At 45.1% G+C, this 22,736-nt stretch overlaps 1 protein-coding gene across 1 annotated transcript in view; it reads right to left on the bottom strand.

The window, feature by feature from the left end:
- The window catches only part of GSK3A (glycogen synthase kinase 3 alpha), a 368,950-nt gene that overhangs the window by 217,436 nt on the left and 128,778 nt on the right, over positions 1 to 22,736 (bottom strand). The window contains exons 2-3 of the mRNA XM_069640953.1: positions 2,320 to 2,507; positions 822 to 905 (exon numbers count right to left, since the gene is read on the bottom strand). Coding sequence (XP_069497054.1) covers positions 822 to 905; positions 2,320 to 2,507 — 272 coding nt within the window. The remainder of the gene's footprint in view (positions 1 to 821; positions 906 to 2,319; positions 2,508 to 22,736) is intronic.

The following is a 22,736-nucleotide window of genomic DNA, read 5'->3' on the forward strand; positions in this document are numbered from 1 at the left end:
ACCCTCATTTTTGCTACCTGCACTCTACAACCTATCCAAATCCTCCCCGACTTCTACCTACCGACTACATGTTGGTTGGCTCTCCATGCACAACCACTGTTTGTTCCTTCTAGTCTACAAAGCCATCAATGGTCTTGCTCCCCAGTACCTGTCTGAATTTATCCAAGATAATAACCAACTTGTTCCCTCCAATAATCCTTTGTACTCAGCCTCGCCGTCCCACATCTTTACTGTGTAGACCTCTCTTCCACTCCTCCCTACTTGGCCGGCTCCACTGGAACCCACAGCCCATAACAATCAGTCAGTTCAACGGTGATCTCTTCAAAGCGTGCAGTGAACTTCACTTGGAGAGATCCTCTGCCCTCCCCATCATCCATACCAGACTACCACGACTTCCCTCCAGTGACACTTAAAGTAATTTCATATATATTTAATTAGTAGTTCATTTGAAGCACTTGCCCACTTAAGTGAATTTTACCGTTGTAAATCACCCATTTTCTTATATACATTTAGTTTTTTGTTCCTGGTATAGACCCTAATATTTGTATACCATCATAAACTGGCTCACTACCTTTTCTCTTCTTGCTATTGTACAAGGACCCTTTGTGGAATGTTTCCGCCATCTATAAATGTTACTGTAAGCCAGTTCTGGTCAAATCTGACATCCCTGTTCTTCAAATAAACACAAATCTAATCCTACATCAAACAGGCGTTGGGGGCCAGAATAATCCGAGAACCCATCTAAAGCAGCAGATTGGAAAATTGAAGTGTTTGCAGGACTGGTGGGACAAAGCAAACTAAGCTGCATGGCAGGGACTCACCTTCTCCCCACTAGAATAGAAGAAGTAACGAAGCCGCACAATATTACAGTGGTCCAGTTTTCTCATGATCTGTAGTTCTCGGTTCTGGTGGGAAAAATAAATTCGGTTAATAAACACTTTACAGGTTTTGTCCACAAACAGGGAGGAGCAAAAAGTGGCCCTTTAGACCAGCACCTCACCACATAATGCATACTAGAAGCTCCAATATTCTCCCCACTACGGATGGCGCCAAAGAATGTCATTCTTTTTCAGACGGCTGCTACTTCCAAGGGTCAACTAACAAATCTAAGAGCTTGAATAAAATCGGGTTCAAAGTGTCCTTGGGCTTTGCAGTCCCATGAAGGACGCACTAAAAAATGAAGACTACCATAAAAGGTCTACGTGAGAAACCTTTCCAAAACGTAGCTATGAGAGCTCAAACTTGCACTTGAAAATGACATACAGTATGAATCTGATCCAAGAAGCCTGTAACAACCACCTAGCCAAGGGACAAGAATTATGCAATGTTTAATAAAAGGAAGCACACATGGAACGCAATAACCGTCATGGTGGACAAGTCACAGCTTGTTTGCATTAGCAGGCATGATTTTGAAAATGCACTACATGTAATAAAACAGTAAATGGATGCTGTGGCTGTCAAAATGATACCAAAAATACTTTGGCACCGGGTGAAGGGGAGGATTTTCTGATCAAGGTTAAAAATACAGGGAGATAAGAAAGACGAAAGCAAAATCAAGACATTCCGGCAAGAATTTGTCAGTCACAACTTTTGTCGGAACATTAATATGGCATTTTGACAAGCCATAAATGTGTTTTCCAGCAGATGACCAGCTCCCCTACAGCCCAGTCTTAAAAGACTGGTTTCCCAAGTCGTTTGTCTCTATAGGAACATGTCTTGAGTAACCTTATTGAATGTTCCATCATTGCAGCTGTGCCTCCTTGATGAATTGTCTGGGTATGGTTCCTCCCCATTACATATCAGGGGTACAAATTTGATGTTGACAGCTACTAGCCAGGCACTTCAATTATATGACCACACAGCACACCATTTCTTCCTCACAGTTATCACTCACCAGTGGAGAGCAGGTTTTGCACATCATCATGCTGCCATTCTAGAATAACCATTGATCACAGTTCAAACACTGCTCAAATGAATCATGTGCAACTATCCAGTGTCTGCCAAAGTTGCAAAAACTAAAGACACGCACCACCTGCGCAGCATAGCCCACCTGGATCCAAACTAACACCTGCATGCTGTATAAAGATAGGAGCAGAGCATTCAGGATCAGATTGTGGAGCTATTCCCACATCAATGTCCATATGCATCGTTCCCACCAAGCTACTGGAAACTATTCTGAATGCGCCTGCGAAATGACAAAAGTACATAGTTCTAGCATCAAGCTACAACTGATGAAATGAGCAAAAGTACAAATCCACCTCTCCCTGTAATTGGAGTCTGCAAATACACACAAAGTAAATGATGAAAAGGAACACTAACCTTAAACCTCTTGTCCTGTAGAACTTTCTTGATTGCCACCATTTCACCTGAGTCGACCAGTCGGGCCTGGTACACGACCCCAAAAGAGCCATTGCCAATCACTTTGATGTCTGTGTATGACACCTCCAGGGGGCGATCGGGCCCCTGCCCGGGTGTCGCTACCACTGTAGTCACTTTGCTGCTGTCTCCTGAAAAAAGAAATACGATTTGTTGGTAAAAAAGTTGTGGCCTATGCCGGAAGCATTCAGTCCCATCCACCAACTAGCATATGCAAGAGCCATACTATTAAGAAGGGGTGCTGCTTAAAAAAGAATCCATTCAGACCAGAGATTCACCGAAGGCAGCTAATTGGATAGGAATATCTTAAACCCTTTAAAAAAAGGAATAAGTCACCATTAAACCAGAAGCCAAGTGGATGGAATCGGCCAGTGTGACTGTAAAGTAATCAAGGCATTATCTTAAACTGCCTGAAACCAACCGCTTAGGAATGTTGAAACAGTATTGGGAAAACCTACAAAGCTAGAAACTGTCATTATAGGGCTCCAAATACTGATTAATCTAGCATATTTGTAAGGGTGCAAGGAGACAGACTTCAGATTGTTGTCTACCACTAGAGACCTGCTTTAACAGTGTTGGTGACATTCAGGTAGAGGGAGAAAACACCAAGGCAGTCTTGGATGAGGTGGGGCACATGGTCAGCAAGTTCGACAGACTTATCCGGAAGGTTACTCCTGGGGAATACATTTTTTTCTTCAGGCTTATTTCAAGTGGAGAAAAAACTGATATGCGTTTCCAACCAACTGGATTTGTCTAGTCTAAATGCCTCCTACATAGGAGAAATGAATTAAAGGCTTAAGCCCTGCACTTGTCTGGTCCTCTTTGCACACTGGATTTGCCTCTTTAGTTGCAGATCAGATGTCCAAAAATTAATGAATTTCGCTGCTTCATCACAAAATCCAATGACTTATTTTGGTCACAGCAACCTTCTCTGAACATACATTCACTATGGTGATGGCCACAGTTTCTGCCTACCTTAGAGCGCAAGGTAAGTGGATTCCCCAGCCCCCAAATACCTGAACAAACCGACTTGGTATTATCAGTACAAAAGAAGCTTTCAGTGCCTTTTGCTCCCTTTGCTTATGGAACACTCCGATCTAACCAACGATGTGCCCCAACCCTCACATCTCCAAAAAGTTTGCTCCCATGCATCAGTGACTTACTTATGGTGTGTCTAAGATTTAAAGTGTTCCCCTTCCAGCGAGGTCTTGTCCCCCAAACCATGTTGGGACAACGTTTCTGCCACTGGAGGTTTTATCACTCAGTCTTCAACTTCATCTGTCTGCCTTTCAACATGTGCTTTGTCCAAGTTGTCCCTTACTCACAAGTTCTACCTTCCATCCGCTTTCCCCCAATCTACGTAATCCCGTCTGTGGGACTAACTTCTACATATCCACCCTTTCTGTCCAGCTAACTACTGTCATTACCCCATTCCTGGTCAAACTCTTGGAAATGCTGGACATCTTCCAGCTTATCCACCACACAGACTCCGTTGGCTGCCTCCACGACCACCAATCTGGCTTCAGATCTGCAGAGGCACAAACTGCTCTGCTGAACACCTGTGAGGACTTGCTCACTAATCTCTATTCCAGCTCCCCTTCCATTCTCATCCTTCTTGACCTTTCCTATGCCTTTAATACAGTCAATCATGCCACCTGATTAAAATGGCTCTGACACCATTGGCAGAATGGATCTGGCTCTGGATTGGTTGACCTTGTTGGACCGACCTCCCCAGGTTCAACTGAGCCCTTTTCTCCCTCTGTCCACCTGTGGCATCCCTCAGGGCTCTATATTCCCGCCCTAGCTCTTCAATATCTACCAGGCACCTCTAGCCCATTTGACCTCCACCTTCTCTCCCCAACTTCGTGTTATGCAGATGACACGCAGCTCTCCTTCAAGCTACCCTCTGCCGCCTCCTCTTCCCTTCTTTCTTGACAGCCTATCCGCCATTCTGTCATGGTGCACTGAAGTGCTCTGATTTAATGCCAGTAAGACAGATCCTTCTCATCGGGATCCCTGGTCCCCTCTGGCCACCCTCCCTTCAACTGCTTGTGAAGCAAAAAAAAAGCATGGTGTCATCTTAGAATCCTCTTCTCACATCACGGACCTTGTCAAGAAGGCCCACTTTCAGCTGCACCTCCTAAGAGGCATTCTCCATTTACTCACCTGCCCCCAGAAAGTCAATGTCTCCGGAGCTCTGGCTGGACTACTGCAAAAGCCTCTTCCGCAATCTGCCAACTCTTCCCTTCGCACCCTTCAACTAATCCAGAATAGGGCGCAAGACTTATCCTTGGCCTCAAGCCCAAAGACCACATCTCTCCTGCCTGTAAATCTCCCCACTGGCTCCCGGTTGCTGCGATGATCAAGTTCAAGACCCTCTGCATCATCCACAAGGCTTTCTTGGGCTGGGGATCCCACTACATACCAACTCTCCCTAAATATCTCCCTGCTAGAGCCGTTGGGTCTTCTAACTCTCTGCAGGTCAGATGCTTTGCCAAGTAGTGTGGGGGTAGATCTCTCCTCTGCCGGTGCCTCACTCTGGAATGGCCTCCTTGCCCCTCTCAGACTTGAGCCAGATCTCGTTAAGTTCTGGAAGCTCCTCAATGCCTTCCTCTTCTCTTCCTTCACTCCCCTCCCAATATCCCTGCTGCCCTAGACTGGTGGTCTGGTTCCTTCAGTCACAGGTCACCAGCCTCCCCACCCAAGCACTTGGTCTCCCCTGACCTAATCCCCGCCCCCCCCCCCACATGCACTTGTCTGGGTGGCCTGCACCCTTGAAGTCATTCCAGCTCCTTACCTCGCACTTAGCTTGTGGACCCCCCCCCCACCCCCCACTTCATTCCTGTGTCCACCTGGCACTCTCTCAAAGGCCCTTATGCCCAGTTCCTACACTCCCTCTCCCCTCTTCACTTCTCATTAATGCACTTGCACGATCTCAATGGCACAAGGGCTAGTATGATTGTTACCTTTTGTCCTACCCGTTTCTCCCTCACCAGCTCCCTCCACCATGTTGCGCCTCGAAAGACTTGGTTATTTATATTGCACCTGTACACAAGTAAAATAGACACCATAGAATAGGGCACCATTACCATTGCCCCATTCACACACAAGATCCTGCAAACGCCCATCACATTGAAACCACCACAAATGCACATAAACATGCAAACAATGCAACAACTTTCAACACCACACTACCCTTGCCACACAATTAAATACACCTCAAAAGCACTAACAGAGAGCCTGCACGCAACAGAATACAGTTGCTCATCCATGTACCCTCTATCACGGATATTCCAGGTAGTGCACAAGACATTGATGTGACATTCCTAAAATCATACCAGTCACCTCACCAAGCCATCATTAACCTAGTTATGTGAAAGCTTTAAAAAAAATAAGTTACCCAATAATTGCCAAACCTAGTAACTGAAAATTTCTCAATGCTAAAAACAAAGCAGTTATTTTAAATATCAGTTGTGTCCACAATGCCTAGGCCATTTTGTTTGTAAACAGAATGAAACATGCTCCTGGTTTGGCAGAGGCCTTCATCCAAGATTAGTTTGGAAATGAAAAAGCATTTTATACTTCTCATTAGTCATCAACTGAAACACTACAATGTATTCAGATTCATTTTTCATTAGACACTTCCATCCTGCCTTTAGGAACTAGTTAAAAAATAAATATACAGCAAATATCCACATCAGCAGAAAAGACGCACCCTTTCACGTAACTTGTAATGCGCTCAGCTGATGTGCTTAACAATGTCGAGGTGCAAATAAAAATCAGCTGAGAAACTAGTAATGTTATATTAGGTTATGTTCTCTTGTAATTGTATAGCACCTCATGCTATTTGCTGTGCTGTCGAAGCTCTGTAGGTAGGATGGCTCTTCCAAAGAGAAAGAGGTATAGCAATGCATGCAGCTATAAGTGAAGTTAAAAGGAACTATTCAGGAAAAGCAGTGATTTCTAGTGTTGCTCCGTTAGATGAAGGGTGGGTAGAGAAATGTTGCAGGTTGTATCGAAATGCTAGACACCGATGGCTTGACTGAATTTCTCATGGGACTGCTGTATGCTATGGGGCAAAACGCTATAGAAGGAAACGTAGCAAAAAGGTGCACAGGCCAGCAGGGCAACTGCCTATAGTAGAGGGCTCTGCTATAGTTTACATTTAGTATGCATTCAGGTTGAATCCTATGTGGATCCATGCAAATTAAAGGACATTTTTAGAAAGTCAGGAATACAGATCAAGCAAGTTTAATTGCCAATCATGCAGGATCTGCAGAGTAAACGGGGACCTTAAATCTGCTGAGAGGCACAGACATGAGTCCATATACAATATTGAAAACTGAGCTAATACGTTGAAATGGTCTTACCTTGTGGATCAGTATCTAGATCGCTCCACTTGAAGCAAGCATGAGCAGTGCTCTTGAGATAAAGGAGAATTCCTTGTAGAGAACTGGATCCCAGAGAGCTATGAAGGGGGTGATCCAAATAGACGTTTCCCTATTAGTTCATACACAATGTTTTGATCGATGTCCAAGAATGATCCCAGGAGACAGATTACCAACTATATGCTGGCATTTCAGTCGACTTGTGAGGAAAATGGGACTGCTCATCCTCGGACGTTTTCAGAACATGTCTGCAAGGTGTGTGCATAGGAAAGACCCCTGCAATCAAAAACAATCTCTGGGGTGGGACGAATGTCAGAAGTGCACTTTTGCAAAGCCCTGAAAAGTGGGAAAACAACCTGCTGTGGATTCCTCATTTATGGCATGGCCACCACAAGGAGTTTTATGCTTGACCAGGCCTTGGGCTTCTGTGCAAAGTGCTTTGAGACGAGGCGGGTCTTTGGCTCAGCAGTAGTCAGACTTGTGCCCTGAAAAACACGTGGGAGGTGCAATAGGTAATAAATGTGAATTTGCCATGTTTCCAAATCAATCACTGCAAAATTATCAAAAAACCTAACCTAGTAAAGTCAGGAGCAGGACACTCCAATTATTTAACACCACTTGCCCAAACACTGCATCGGTTTCAGAAACTGTCCATGCAGTAGTGTCTGCAGAAGGCATGGACCAAGTAGCAGATTTACAGATCACATTCTAGAGACCTGCAGACTGAAAACACACATCCATACCTTTGGCTCTAATAGCATGAGCATACTAATCGCTGGGAATAACTAGTTTTGAGCCTTGCAAGATTTCAAATTAGTCAAGACCATCCACTTCTCAAGAGAAGTCTTGGGGGCCTGCACATTAACCACCTAAGGTTACAGAGAGCATCAGATTTGTGAAATGTAGTGCAGGCCAGAGCTCACCCAACATCCATACAAAGTAGAACCCTAACAGGTCAGGCTTATGGGATGTGATTTTATTTATGTATTTCCATTTATAAAGCGCACAACGGCCCCAAGGCAACGTGGCGCTGTTACAAGAATATTTGGTTAGGTGCTGGTTACATAGGAGAAAGTCTTGGTGTTAAGAGACAGTGTAGTTACATACATGCAGTTACGTGTTGGGTACATTGTTGGTTGGCATACATGTTATACAGTAAGGCGGTAGTTATACGGTACATAGTAAGGTAAGTAGATAAACAGTAAGGTAAGGTTATAAGGCATAGCAGCTGAGAGTATGGTCTACTTAAAAAGAATGGTCTTCAAGGCCTTTCTGAAGGCCATGAGAGAAGATTTGATGTGGGCAAGGATGTGAAATGAAGAGACTGATGTGGGCAAGGATGTGAAATGAAGAGACCATTTTAAATGAGGAGCACTGGGTGAGCGTGTAACTGCTTTGACTAAAAATGTAAAGTTTCACATGATCATAAGGATGTCAGTAACTCATCCTGGCCGAAGGTAAGGCCACTAGTAACCTGCTTTCCACACAATAAGCCTGATCTCTGCCGATGCCTTGGGCTCAAAAGGCTTATTCCCTATGCTGCCAGGACTGAATTGAGAGATTGCATGCAGTATGAGGTCTCCTGAATGGGGGGGGGGCAATTAAGACCAATCAAATGTTTCTTCACAATGGGATTAGACTAGGAAAACTGGAGGGTTTCTACAATTGTAAACCTGAATGCCACTCTCCACAAGTTAAGCTGTGAAGGACAGGACACCATCCAGTTGATATAACTGGACTAATACTATTGGCAGCCCTGTGAATGTGCATGCTCCTATACTGGTTACTTGCAGAAAACTTCCTGGATTCTTGCATTTTTAAATTCTTATGTAATACCCATATGGAAAGGTTATTTCTTAAGGCACCAACCAGCAAAGGCATGCAACTGAGGTAAAGGGTGAAAAACCAATTCACTCTGCTGAAATGGCAGAACGAGTCAGATGGAAGTCAACTAACCAGGCTGAGCAAGCAGTTCTGAATCGTGGTGCAATGGCTGGAAGTTCTGAACATTGCGGTCACTCCCTGAAGTTAAGGTAAATGAAAAGCATAGAGTATAAAAGACCACATACCACCCTCCTTCCACTTTTGTTGGCCTTGCAGTTTGTGGCTCAAAACAGGGGGGTGGGGGGAGCACAGGGCAGGTGTTGGGGAAAACCAGAAGAGGCTTATGTAAAACTTGGTGTTGCTATATGCAGATCCGAAGCACCCAGGCCCTGAGTGCGGATATGCTTTCTATGGGTCTCGCAGATAAGTGTGTTACCAAAGGGCAGTGCCCCCAAGAGCTGAAGGAGTGGTCTTGTGTCTGATTATACACGGATATTGGGGACGGGGGTAAAGAGGAGACAAGGGGGTGGCGTGATGTGACTAAAGAGAAGATCCTAGTCATAGTTCGATTAGCGTAAATATGCCATTGGCTAGGCCTGTGGGTTCCGTGTATAGTGTAAGGAAGGGTTTGAAAACTCCCAGAAGCTGGAATTATTCTCCTCCTTGTATCATAGAAGTGCCCAGTTAGCTAGGCGGCAACAGCCACCAGAAGCTACTTTTGATTCCTCATGCCAACTGGTGCCATACAAAACCAACCATGTGACATTAGAAACCTTCCCAATACCCACATTAAAACAATAGATTATAGATAATGGAAAAAAGGTTACAAAATTCCTCATCTGGAATTTTAGATTCCTACATGCTAAATACTAGCCCCTACTTACTGGATGATGCTAAATACCAAGGAGCGGCTTTTAGTGCCTGCTTAACAAATCCTTGATAACTGGTAAGGTGATCGGCCATCCTAGGAGAGTATTAAGTGTTACTAGGTAAAACCTAGTATCCATGTGCTAGAAGCAAACATCCCAGAATGTTGCACTGTAAAGTATGCAAAATTCTTTACAACCCCAAACATTAAGTTCTCATGTTTGAGCCCGATGGTCTAGTGCCTGGAAACACTGAATTTGGTTAATTCACCTGGAGCTCTAATTCCCCACATTGAATATTCATATTAGTTCTTTACAACCTCTCAATAACTTCCAATATTTGAAAAAAACATGCCAACAATAACTTGCTGGTGAATGTGCCAATGTTTCGCCCACTGAGTTTTGTCTAGGCATTTAAAACCATATTTTCACCAATGGCATGCACCATACATTTTAATTCAAAGTCTGTACATTCTTTATCCAAAATCCACCGGTGTATAGTTAATCTATTAATATTACTGCATACTTGGCCGTTTTATCTTTTACTCAGTTGCTCTAAATGGTTGGCTGTTCCTCTGGACAATTTATACATGGTTCACCTTGGAGGAGTTGCATTAAACTTGTACCGTCAATTGGATTGCCAGTCTCCTCTTCAGCATCCACGCTTGGGAGAGATTTTCCCCAGAATGCTTATCTATTGGTAGTTATTTCACAAATGGGGTAGCATTCCGCATGTTGGTCAGTCCTGTCCTCTGTCTGTCCATTCCAGTCCTACCCCACAAATCAGTCTTTGTTGACTGAAGGCAATGCTTGTAAGTAATATGACATAATGGGCATACATGCCCTAGACCTGCTGAGGTTAGGGCGGATGTGCTTGAGCTAACTGGGCCAAGGCCACCAACCCAACATTTTCAAACCGTGTGAGGAGATGGAAATCTGAAGTCACATTAGTCTTGGCCCAGAAGGTGTCTACCACATGATACCTGGCACTATAGAGCTAAAAGACGACTATTTCAATAATACAATGACTCCTTTGTTGCATCAGAGGCAGTTAATACCATGCCTGAAGGCCTACATCAAAGATTTGGAGGTATAGCTTCAAGAATGGGAGCGGAGGATCCAATTAGTGGGGTGGATATCGAGGCACCGAAGGAGGGTTCGGCCCAAACGCTGTCTCTCACCAACATCATGGCTGCAATCAACGACTCCAGAACCTCGGCAGAGACCAAAATAGACGGCTTGGCCTCCGAGGTGTCCTTTGTGAGGCAAGACTTAAGGAACCTAACTACCAGGGTTGGGGAAGCAGAACAACGAATATCCGACACTGAAGACACGGTTAAAAACCTGGGAGGCCGCCTTGAACAAATGGAACGGAAAATCACCACGCTGGAAAACAGAGCCGAAGATGGTGAGGGTAGGTCCCGCTGGAACAACCTCTGCATACTCGGCCTTCCCGAGAAAGAGGGGCCCTCCATGGAGCGCTTTCTGGAAGACTGGCTAGCAGACTTGATGGCTCCCAAGCAACTCTCCAAATTTTTCTCAATAGAAAGAGCACACAGAGTTCCGACGGGCAGACCAGTCCTGGGGGCCCCCCCCACAAACAGTGATCGCAAAACTCATGAACTACAGGGACCGAGACACACTACTGCACATGGCAAGGGCGACCGGCCCCATCACTTACAATGGTAACCGAATCGGGTTCTTCCCCGACTACGAGATCGGTCCAGAAGTCGCGACAATCCTACGACTCCATCAAACAGAAACTGTCAGCCCTGGGCATCAAATACGCACTCTTCTTTCTGGCAACATTCAAAGTGTACCACAACGGCAAGGTTCAAGCGTTCTACACTCCCCGCGAGGCCTGGGAGTGGTTAGAAACACAGGTCCTCTCTACTCCATGCCCGAATAGACCGGGTGGAAACACCCCGCAGGAACGATGAGACAACGACCACCCTACTGGACAGGTCACCCCACCACGTGGGAAAGCGGGAAACTCGGACCTCCGATCACATGAAGTACACAAAATTGATCATCAAATAAGAACGGCAGAAGGGCTCAGGCGTCAGTTACACCTCAGAACGGCCGACAAGATAGGAACACAGTAAACACACCGCATCCTTCCATATAACCCCCAAACTAAGACTCACGCCGATATAATTCAAAAGAGACAAATCTCTGTTGACCTGGAATGTGAACGGCTTGGGTCGGGCATAAAGCATAAACTGGTACTCCAATACCTTAACCACCACTCCCCAGACATTGCATTCATAACAGAAACCCACCTGATCGGTACCCACACACATACCTCGCTGGGTTCTCCAGAGGTTCTAGGGGAGTCATGATCCTCTTACATAAAAGATTTCCGTTTAACACAAGGAAAGTCAAAGCAGACCATCGGGGCAGGTTTGTGATGGTACTGGGTGAACTGCGGGGGGAGACTTAGGGCCTCGTGGCAGTGTATGCACCTCCCACGCTTACAGCGGAACTCCTTGCCGAGCTCCAAGATATAATACTAGAACAACGGGCGGACTCATGGGCAATAGGGGGGGATTTCAATGAGGTCATGGAGATAGCCCGGGACAGAACACACGTGGGAAGCAGAGCGGCGGACATCCCGACCAAACTCTGCACCTTTGCAGAAGCTATGGGGCTATCTGACACATGGAGGGCAGCCCACCCAATAGATCGGGGCTACTCGTTCTATTCCAACGCACACCGGTCCCTATCCAGACTCGATTATATCACCCCTATGAATATGGGCCATCGACTATTGTCCGCAGAATTCCTGGCGAGAGGGATCTCTGACCACTCACCCCTGTTGGTAAAACTCAAGGGTTTAACAGCAAAACAGGAACCCGCCTGGCGCCTAAACACCTATTATTTAGGGATACCCGAAATACTGGAGGGGCTCGCAAATAAAACATCGGAATACTTCGACTTGAATGAGGAGGCAGTGGACTGCCCAATAATAAGGTGGGAGGCATACAAGACCGTCATACGGGGGGAAGCAATATCCTTGGTGGCAGCTCACCGCAAACAGCACAGCGAGGCAATCTCCGAAGCAGAGGCCCAGGTAACTAGGAACCCAGGAGGCACATGAGGTCTTGATAACAGCCCAAACAATCCTGAAAGACAGGGCCTTAGATAATGCCCGAACCGCCCACTGGCTGGTCCGGAGCCAGATTTACGAGAGGGGAGACAAAGCCACCAAAACACTAGCCTGGCTGGAACGTAGGGAGCAGAGCAAAGGACAAGTACGGGCCATCCAAACCCAGGGTGGTGATTTACTTACGGGGACGCTGATATCGCGGGGGAATTTGCAAACTACTACAGAGGACTATACTCTCCACAAATACGAGAACCCCCAACAAACGTCCCAAACTTTCTGGACGTGATCACGATCCCCGGCCTTTCTGAACTCCAGACAGAACAGTTAGATACAGCCATCACCGAAGACGAGGTAGGGGAAGCCCTTTCACACCTACATACGGGGAAGACCCTGGCCCCAACGGGTTCCCGGTAGAACTGTGGAAAAAACTGAGCGCAACGACAACGAAACATATGCATGCTATGTTCCTCCGTAGCAGAGAGCAGGGCACCCTCCCCCCAGACCTCCGAAAAACGACAATAGTGGTGATCCCCAAAGCAGGGAAACCCCCGGAGCACTGCGCCTCTTACAGGCCCATTTCTTTAATAAATGGGGAGGCCAAAACACTAGCCAGAGTCCTCGCCAATAGACTGCTGCGGGTGACTGGATCTCTAATTCACCCGGATCAGTGTGGATTTATGCCCGGTAAATCCACACGAATGAATCTCCGCAGGGTCCAGATTGCCCTCGATCGAGCGGACGAGATCCCGTCCCCGCTGGCCCTCCTAGCGGTGGACTTTGAGAAGGCTTTCGATACAGTGGGATGGGATGCCCTGTGGGCCATAATGGAACGCATGGGCTTTGGACAATTTTTCATGTCATGGGTTAAGCTCCTTTACTCCCTCCCCGAGGCCTCTGTAAGAGTCAATGGCAAATCATCTGCCACATTCCCGCTGAGTAGGGGGACCAGGCAGGGATGCCCCTTCTCTCCCCTGCTGTTTATCCTGTAAGGATATTTGGCGTGTTACAGCACAGAGTACAGCACTACTGCACAGGTAGCAACCAGCACAGAGTACAGCACTACTGTACAGGTAGCACATTTACTTTTGATGCAGCACCAAATGCCTATGGTGCATTGCTATATGTGTTACCAGATTAACAAGGAAAGACAGGCTATTCAGTCAAAAACGATTTTAACATATAAGATGCAAATCTATTTTTACAATTAAAAGCACACGTGCACATTCAAAAATGCACACTATTTTTAACCTGAAATGCCTATGGTGCGAGAGACACATTTGAAAATTAATAACTAACATTACTCATAACTAACCTGACTAATGAAACTGAAGTTAACATAATCCACTAATAAAAATGTGTCGCCACTGCAGAAATAGGCCTATTCTGAAAGTGAACTTTTAAACGCACATCCATTTTTTTTTTCTCTGCTGCCCTGTCCACATAATTACAGGAAGCAAAAGAGCTCGAAAGAACAGGAAATCAGTTGGTTACAAAGTATTACTATAAAAATGAGCCATTGTGTAGAGAAGGAGGAGATGGCATGATTGATTCTGATTGGAGCAGCGTCATAGCAAGTATCATGCTAGAGGGAGTGATCAGAGTTTTGCTGGGGGGAGTTTGAGGAGGAAGAAGGAGCAGTGGAGATTTGGAGAGCTGGGAGAAGGACCTATTTTTTCCTGGTTGGAGCATTTCTGCTGAAAAAGCTGAGAGTTCCAGGCAATGACCCCGGTTTGAGAAGGAAAGGCGCTCCTTTTCACTGGGGTTAATCTTCAAGGGAGCCACATTCAGAAAGAGAACAGCTGAAGAAAACTCGGCTGAACAGATAAGGTAATTACATAAGTGTGGGAGCTGAGTGTGTACGAGAATATTCAGTCAGAGTAGGAAAGGAGATTCCGGTGCCTTAATCACATGTTAATGTTGCAAATTGTGTTCTGTTCTCCGCCACTCTTTTTTCAGTGTATCACAGACAATGCTGTTACTGTGCTATTTTATTTATTTCTGTAAAGAGTGAGATCGTGTTTAAATGCAACTTTTATAATACAGAAAAATATTTGAAAGCAGACGGGTGGTGTATTTTATATTTACCAATACAGTGCTGATGATGAGGGGAGATTTTTAAACAATGCAATTGTCATTTTAAGACAGATGTGTGCATGATCATATTCAGTATGGACAGTTGAGAGTGATTGTTTGTAGCATAGCTCGTTGGAGGTACATGAGCCAACGGGAAGAGGGACTCTCTGAACATAGTTCCCTACCGTACATAAGGTAGTGGAAATTACCACAAAATTACCACATATAGCTCTCTGTCGTAAATAAGTCAGTGAGATCGCCCATGGTGGCACACTAACACTGAAAATGTGGTATTCCTGAAATGTAGGTCCGAGGTCTCTCTAGTGATTATACGAAAAATCTAAGCAAAGATAAGGGATTCTGGACATTGGGGCCACAAATAAAACAAGGGAATTATGCTCACCAAAATACCACCAACCACGCATACCAACCACGCATACCAAATATGCATGTCTGGGTGCTGAAATAATGCATGTCCACTGTATTATTGTTGCACATGGCCCAATCTGAATACAAGGAGTGATTATTGCTAAGTTATTTTTCGGCGGTAATAAAATACCGTCAGGCCCCAAATCTCCACAAAATACCCTACATATTTATGGTGCGTTGCAGGCCGGGAAAGTGATCATAGAGTACCTACTGGGCGTGGCAAGCATGTCTCACACTGCCATTTGCACATTAAAGGGAACCCATTTTATAATAGCAGTGTGCCACTAAAAACAAATTTCAGAATGTCACAAAGGGAAAACACATTCTCAGATCTAGTGCAATATTTAGAGGCAAAGTTGTTTGCACATGGGAATTGGTCGTCAAATAGCACGTTAGAATGGCGTAACCGCATTCAGGGTGAGGTGCAGAAAGAAAAACTAGACAATATTTTTGCAGAAGGCAGCATAATTCAGGTCTGCCTTACAAGATTATTGAATGCAGCCGATAAAAGTGCAGAGAAAGACTGTTTAATACGGCTATGCGGCAAAATATGGTTTATTTTAAACAAGTCCCTGCGAATGCAAGAGAATGATACTCAGCTAATTAACAGGTTCAAGACTGAATTAGATGGGGCAAGTAAAAATCAGGAAATGTTGAGCAGAATTGGATGTATGCCAAAAAGACATGCAATTAAAATGCAGAGACTTTGATACTCAGTTATCCAAAAGCAAGAAACAATTTGAAGATAGTGAGCAAGAATTGGCACACTTAAAAGCCTTAGTGGATCACATTAGATGGGATAAAGATGAGGTTGTTTCAGAGATGCAGATTTTACAAAAAGAACATTGTGAAAAAGAAGGTGATCTCCAGAGTGCAGAACAAGAAATGATTAACATGATTCAAGAAAGAGACAAGAGAAATAAAGAGTTCAATGAATGCCAAATGCAAATGTGCGACATGCAGGAGGTGATTAATAAGATGAATGGTTGGTAAAAACAACTATTTGCAAGATGAAGCCAACAGACTCCTTAAAAAGTGTAAGGACTTAGAACAGCAAATGTGCATTCCCAGGTCCCAGGAGAGGCGGCAGGGTACCACATTCAATGGAGTGGAGGTGCATTCTAGCTCTGCCCAAAGAGCTAGTGCTCCAGTGACTGGGCCGGTGACTGAACTTGGTTGCAGCGCCCTTGGGGGATTTGATACTCCCATTGGGGGCAGCCACCAATCTCATACACCTGAAAACAGGATTGAATCGCAAAATAGTGCAATTCCATGCATTGCAACAAGTAGCCCCATAAAAATAATGAAATCCATTAAAGCCCTGATCAAACCATTTAAAAAGGGAGGTGACTGCTCCATTGAGGATCACTTAGAAGCGGTGCATGACATTTTTAAAGCACTCCAGATACCTAAGGAACAGTACAGACAATATTTTCATTTAACTTTAGATGCCCCGACGGCCAGCATCATAAGGGGATTAAATGAACAGCAGAATATGACATGGCTGGAGTTTGAAAAAGAAATTAGGCGTCATTTTTCTTCTTTTCAGTCATTGCAGGAGGCAAAGAAAGTCGCATACACAATTACTGCTGGACCTAATACATCTCCTCGCCAATTTTTACAAGACTTAAAAAGAGCATTTTCTCGCTTTGATGTATCTTTTGACTCAAATTCCAATGAGTTTAAAACTGCATACTTCTATGGGCTACAGAAAGACATCATATCCCAATTGGTCCGTGAATTTGACCGTGACAAGTCCCTTGAATGGATTGTACATCAAAGCACAAAACTGTATGAGGTACTCTATTGTCAGGATAGAGAAAGTGATAAAATGAAAGATACTAGACCTAAATCTAAAGAACCCTCAGCCACAGTAATGGCAATCAGGTCAGCCAAAATGTCCCTTGAGTCTGCTCAAAGCCAAGGTAAAAATAATGTGACACCTGAACAAAGGGGTAATCAACAAAGATCGCCATTTCCTGGACCAATGTTCCAATCACATGATCCTAGTAATAGAGAGCTACATCAGCCCTAGGTATTTAGGGGACAGACCCCGGGTAGGATACCGGCCTGATATGGCAGGTATGAACAAAAACCAGAGACAAAATCAAGATCAAAGAAATGATGGTCCCTACCAGTCATTGGGGACACAGAGCAGATTTGATCCCAGCACCATGATATATGGTAATCAGGATAGGCCCCGATATGTGGATCGATTTACTGATAATGGAAATCAACCTAGCGGCCAGTACCCACAATCTGAGAGACAGGACATGAGGCAAAACGTGAACTACAGTCCACGCCAGTACAATGATTCCCCACCAGGGGACTATAATCAAAGGATGGGTGCAACTCGCTCCCCTCTACAAATGAATCAAGAGTTCAGAAACCATTCCAACCGACATCAATCACCTGAGAGGTATCAGAATAGATCCAATCAGGGGGAAAACAACCAATATCGACCTAGGCCACAGAAAGAGGATCCTAGAGAGATGGAAAGGTTCCAGTGCCTTGAGGCCCAAGTGAAAATGTTAGCTGAGCAAATAGGAAAGCTCTATACAGCGCAAAAACAACCTTCCAAAGAGGGGGCTGATGGCCATAGCAATGACCAGGGGGCTTCCGAAAAGTGACTAAGTACTCATGATAACTGCAGTGCCAAAATGACAGATTGCTCTGATATAATTTTGCATAACGACTCTGAGATGCCTAATGGATTAAAAATGAAAGTACCAGTAAATGAAATTGTGACAGAAAGTGCAAATACTTCTAAAAAAGAGGTACGGTTTAACTTAGAGCTAAATAAAACAGTAAAGATTTGCACAAATGAAAAAGAAACATTAGGAATTCCAAAAGAACAAAGGGACAGATTTAAGAAAAATAACTCATGCATGGGGAATACCAGTGAACAGGGAGTAAGTGGGGATGCTATAGCTCCTTCCCTGGGCAAGCAAAACAATGACCCAACACAGACAGAAAAAGGAAATACTCAAAAGGAGGGTACAAGTCAATCACCTGAAGAATTCTTTGAGCCACATATTTTTAAGAGGCTGAAAGGGCTGGTATTACACTTGATCACAAATGATCACAAATGCACAGAATTCAAAAATGACAAATTGCTGAATGATGTTGTTACACATGTTCAGTTGGAGGATTGTAATGTGGTCTCTGATGTTACCCAGATGGATGGGCGAACAGTGGCCACACTCCAAAAAACCTCTGATCATGGAGAAATGAATAAAATCTCTCGCGCAGAAATGGGTAAAAAGGAGGGAAAAATTTCTTTTCATTTACCAATGTGCTTAGCCAAAAGTGAAAAAGACCTGAGAAAGCTGAGCCCTGAACTCAGTAAGAATTCACACTTTTTATGTGTATTAGAGGAAGTTGAGGACAGATATTATGCACCCATCACTGTAGAAGAAAAATGCCACACCTTTGCTATGATTGACACTGGCGCACAGGCCACAATTATGTCCAAGGAGCTGGTAAAGAGTATCAATGAAGGGAGACCTCCAGAGTCAGATCACAGTGAAGGAAAATCAAGGCCCAGTGCATAACTTTAATGGGGAGGAGGTGCCCATCATAGGTGTAACTGAGGTTGACATAAAAATAGGAAAGCACAGAATGAAACAAGAGGTATTGATCACATCTATTTGTGAAATTCTATTTCTGATGGGGACAGATTGTCTCCTCTAATAGATGGGGTGAATGGAGTGCTGTGGTCCTTAACCAAAAAAACCATTGAGGCCTAAGAAACTAAAATCACAAAACAGCAATATGAATGAATGTCACACCGTTGCCAAAACAAATGATGATGTGGAGGTATATCTCCAGAATAGCTGCATACCTAGTGTCACTGTCATATTAATGTGTCAAGACAAAATGCAGAGCGACAATGAAAAACTACCTGTACAAATATACTTGGACCCAAGGAAAAATTGGCAGACTGCCATAGATGAGCACACATTACGTTTTTATTTAAAAGAGAAAACATGCAAACCGAATATTGCTCCTAAAACAGATTCAGAAAAACACATTACCACTCTGGCAGAAATACACATGGAAGCTGAGCAACCATGGGTTCATGTTGGTATAAATGACTATTTTAAAACAATAAAAGCCACTTTAGCGCTTGGACATGAAAGGAGCTTCATTAATGAGAAATTGTTGCAAAAAATAATGGAGAGGGAAGAAATCCCGAAATTTAGGATTAAAAACCAATATGTTTCTGGGTTGGACAGTCCAGACTTTGAAAACCGAATTGCAGGCAGATGCATGCTTAAAATTAGCATTGGGCAGAAAACAATTTACCATAATGTCTGGATAGTGAGGGGAGCACAAAATGAATTTTACATGGGCAATGACATCATGCACAGAATATGTATGGTGTTAGATTTCCTTAATCAAAAAGTATGGTCACGCCTAGGTGGTCCGGCACCTGATTTTGAAGACAAAAGAAGGGCTTATCATTGTGCACAACTGGTTCCTTATGCAATCTAATTACAAATGAGGAAAGATACTATTATTCCTGCATTTACAAAACAGTGCAATAACACTGAAATGCAAAAATGGACAGCAGATGAAAGGCTCTGATGCATTTGTATGCCTGAATGAATCCATAAAACAGCAAGGCCTGTATTATGAATACATTCCATTGGTAGACATTGGTGAGGGATCTGTAAAAATCATGGTAAATAATAAAGGTTGTCAGGATATTCATTTAGAGGAAAACTCCCCATTAGGAATGGCCATACAAAAATCACATTATACGGCAGATTTAAATAACATGGTGATTGGGAATATTCCTGAAAAATATGTAGATGCCAAGGGCGAGTTGCCAGAACACCTGGACTCTCAGCCCAAAGGAATATTTAAAATTCATTCTGTGTATCCTTATGATTCAAATGAGACAGTATGCTGCCATCAAGAGGATTGCATAATATTTAATTTAAATGAAAATGAAACAGAAAATCAGCCCATTGAAGTGGAAGCTGATATGCCAAAATATTTAAAAGTGGCAGCTTTACAAAAAGACACAGCCACACAGTTAGAGGAAAGCGCTGAGATTCCCTTACCAGAAGATTTTCCAGAATTTTCCAGAATGGTAGAAGAGCAGATCTCCTTAGCAGATGCATGTGAAAGCAATAAGGATAGGGACAATCTGAGGGAGATATTTATGGAGTTTAAGGATGTATTTGCAAAAGATGCTTATGATTGTGGTTTAACTGATTTACATGTGGCCACACTACCAGAAGGTTGTAGCAGAAATCCAGTGTTTGTACGCCAGTATAGACTACCGCTGGCATGTTTAGAATCATTGGCAGAGATTATTAAAAATTTGGAATCGCGGGGAATCATCAGGACCATTCATAGCACATCCAATACACCTATTTTAGGTGTGTTAAAGCCAAATGGTCAATGGCGGCTGTGTGCAGACTTGAGAGAGTTAAATAAAAGAGTACCAATATCTAGATGGCCACTGCCATTCATTGATCAGGGCCTAGCTCAGGTACATGGTTCAAATGTATTTACCACATTAGATCTCACCTCTGGATATTGGTGCGTGCCATTGGCAGAGGAGATGCAGCATTTATTTTCCTTTACATTTGACAGGACTCAATATGCCTGGCTTAGAGCTCCGTTCGGGTACATCAATAGTGGGAGTGAATTTGGCATATTTTTGAGAAAGGCCATGCCGGATGCACCGGAAAGAGGAAGGAACAAGTTACTTACCTGTAACTGTTGTTCTCCAGCATGGGTCTGGCATGGATTCACATGCTCATGAATATTCCCCGTCGTCAGGCTGGGAATCCTCGGTAAAGAAAAAACCAGTATCAGTTTCGTTTCTGATCTGTCTTTCGTAGTAATAACCAATCACTGGTCTCTGCGTCATACTGACCACAGCCAATGACTGCCCTCTACCTAAGCACCGCCTCTGGCAGCCATCTTCAGATTTGGAAGCACGTGAAGTGGCAGTATGACCCAGTGAAGAGCCGCAGAGGGGTAGGCGGGAGGGTGTGAATCCATGCCAGACCCATGCTGGAGAACAACAGTTACAGGTAAGTAACTTGTTCCTTCTCCAGCATGGGGTCTGGCATGGATTCACATGCTCATGAATAAAGAATACATAGCAGTACACACATGCACAACCACGGGAGGTGGCAAAGGCTCAACATTAAGCATCACATCAACTCAACATTAAGCATCTTACCTCCTCACAAGGCTCACCTCAGGCGAACAGGTTGCGCAGCACTGCTTGACCGACCCTGGACTCCTCCCTGGAATCCCGGTCGACGCAGTAGAATTTCGTGAAGGTGTGCGTCGACCTCCACGTAGCAGCCCTGCATATGTCCAGCAGGGGCACACCAGATAGGAACGCCGTGGTAGCTGCGATCGCTCTGGTGGAATGGGCTCTCGGACGGCCAGGCAGCGGTCGGTTTGCCAACCGGTGACAGCACATGATACAGCCGGAGAGCCATCTGGAGATGGAAGCCTTCGAGAGAGCCTTCCCCTGATTGACAGGTCCAAAGTTCACAAAGAGTTGCGACGTCTTCCGAAAACCCTTCGTGCGGTCCACGTAGAACTTCAGCGCTCTAGCTACATCCAGCGAGTGCAAAGTCCTCTCAGCCGGCGACGAAGGCGACGGGAAGAACACAGGTAACACCAAGGGTTCGTTGAGATGGAAGTCCGACGGTACCTTGGGCATGAAGGAGGGGTGCGTCCTGAGCACTACCCTCGTGTCGTGGAAAGTCAAGTACGGGGCCTTGCAGGAAAGGGCCTGGATCTCTCCCACTCGTCGTGCGGAGGTGATGGCCACCAGAAAAGCTGTTTTCCACGATAGAAACTTCAACGGGGCCGAGTGCAGAGGCTCGAACGGAGGTCCCATGAGCTTGGTCAGCACCACGTTGAGCTCCCACGCCGGAGCCGGAGCCTTCACCGGCGGGAACGATCTGAACAGTCCCTTCATGAACTCTTTCACCAGACGATGAGACCACAAGGACGTCCGGCCCGTGGTTCTGGTGTATCGGGAGATCGCAGCAAGATGAATCTTGATGGACGCATGTGCCAGACCAGCTTTGGCCAGCGTCAGCAGGTACGGCAGTACTTGGGGAGCCGTAATCCGTAGAGGGTTAATCTTCTGTGCGTGGCACCAGACAGAGAACCTCTTCCATTTGTGTCCGTAGCATTTAAGAGTGGAGGACGCCCTGGCCTTTGCAAGAACCTCTCTGCAATCGGCCGGTATGTCATATCCTCCAAACTCTAGCGCTGCAGGAGCCAGGCCTGCAAGTTCAGCGACTTCGGGTCGTGGTGGAGGATGGCGCCTCCTTCCCTGGAGAGTAGATCCGCGTCCGCCGGCAGCTTGATCGGCGGGGACGCTGACAAGTCCAGAAGGTCCGGGAACCATATCTGCCTCGGCCACGCAGGTGCGACGAGGATCATCCTGCACCGTGACCTCTTGAGCTGGTTGACGAGCCGGATTAGCAGAGGCAAGGGAGGGAACGCGTAGAGGAACAGGCCCTCCCAGGGGAACGAGAAAGCATTGCCCATGCTCCTCGTCTGGGGAAACCTGCTGGCGAACCTCCGGCACTTGGTGTTCGTCGCCGTCGCGAACAGGTCGATCTGGGGTGTGCCCCACCGTCGGAAGAGGCGATCCGCCAGATCCTGCCGTAGTTC

The sequence above is a fragment of the Ambystoma mexicanum genome, chromosome 1q, assembly GCF_040938575.1.
Source record: "Ambystoma mexicanum isolate Mex_15411 chromosome 1q, UKY_AmexF1_1, whole genome shotgun sequence".
Lineage (NCBI taxonomy): Eukaryota > Metazoa > Chordata > Amphibia > Caudata > Ambystomatidae > Ambystoma > Ambystoma mexicanum.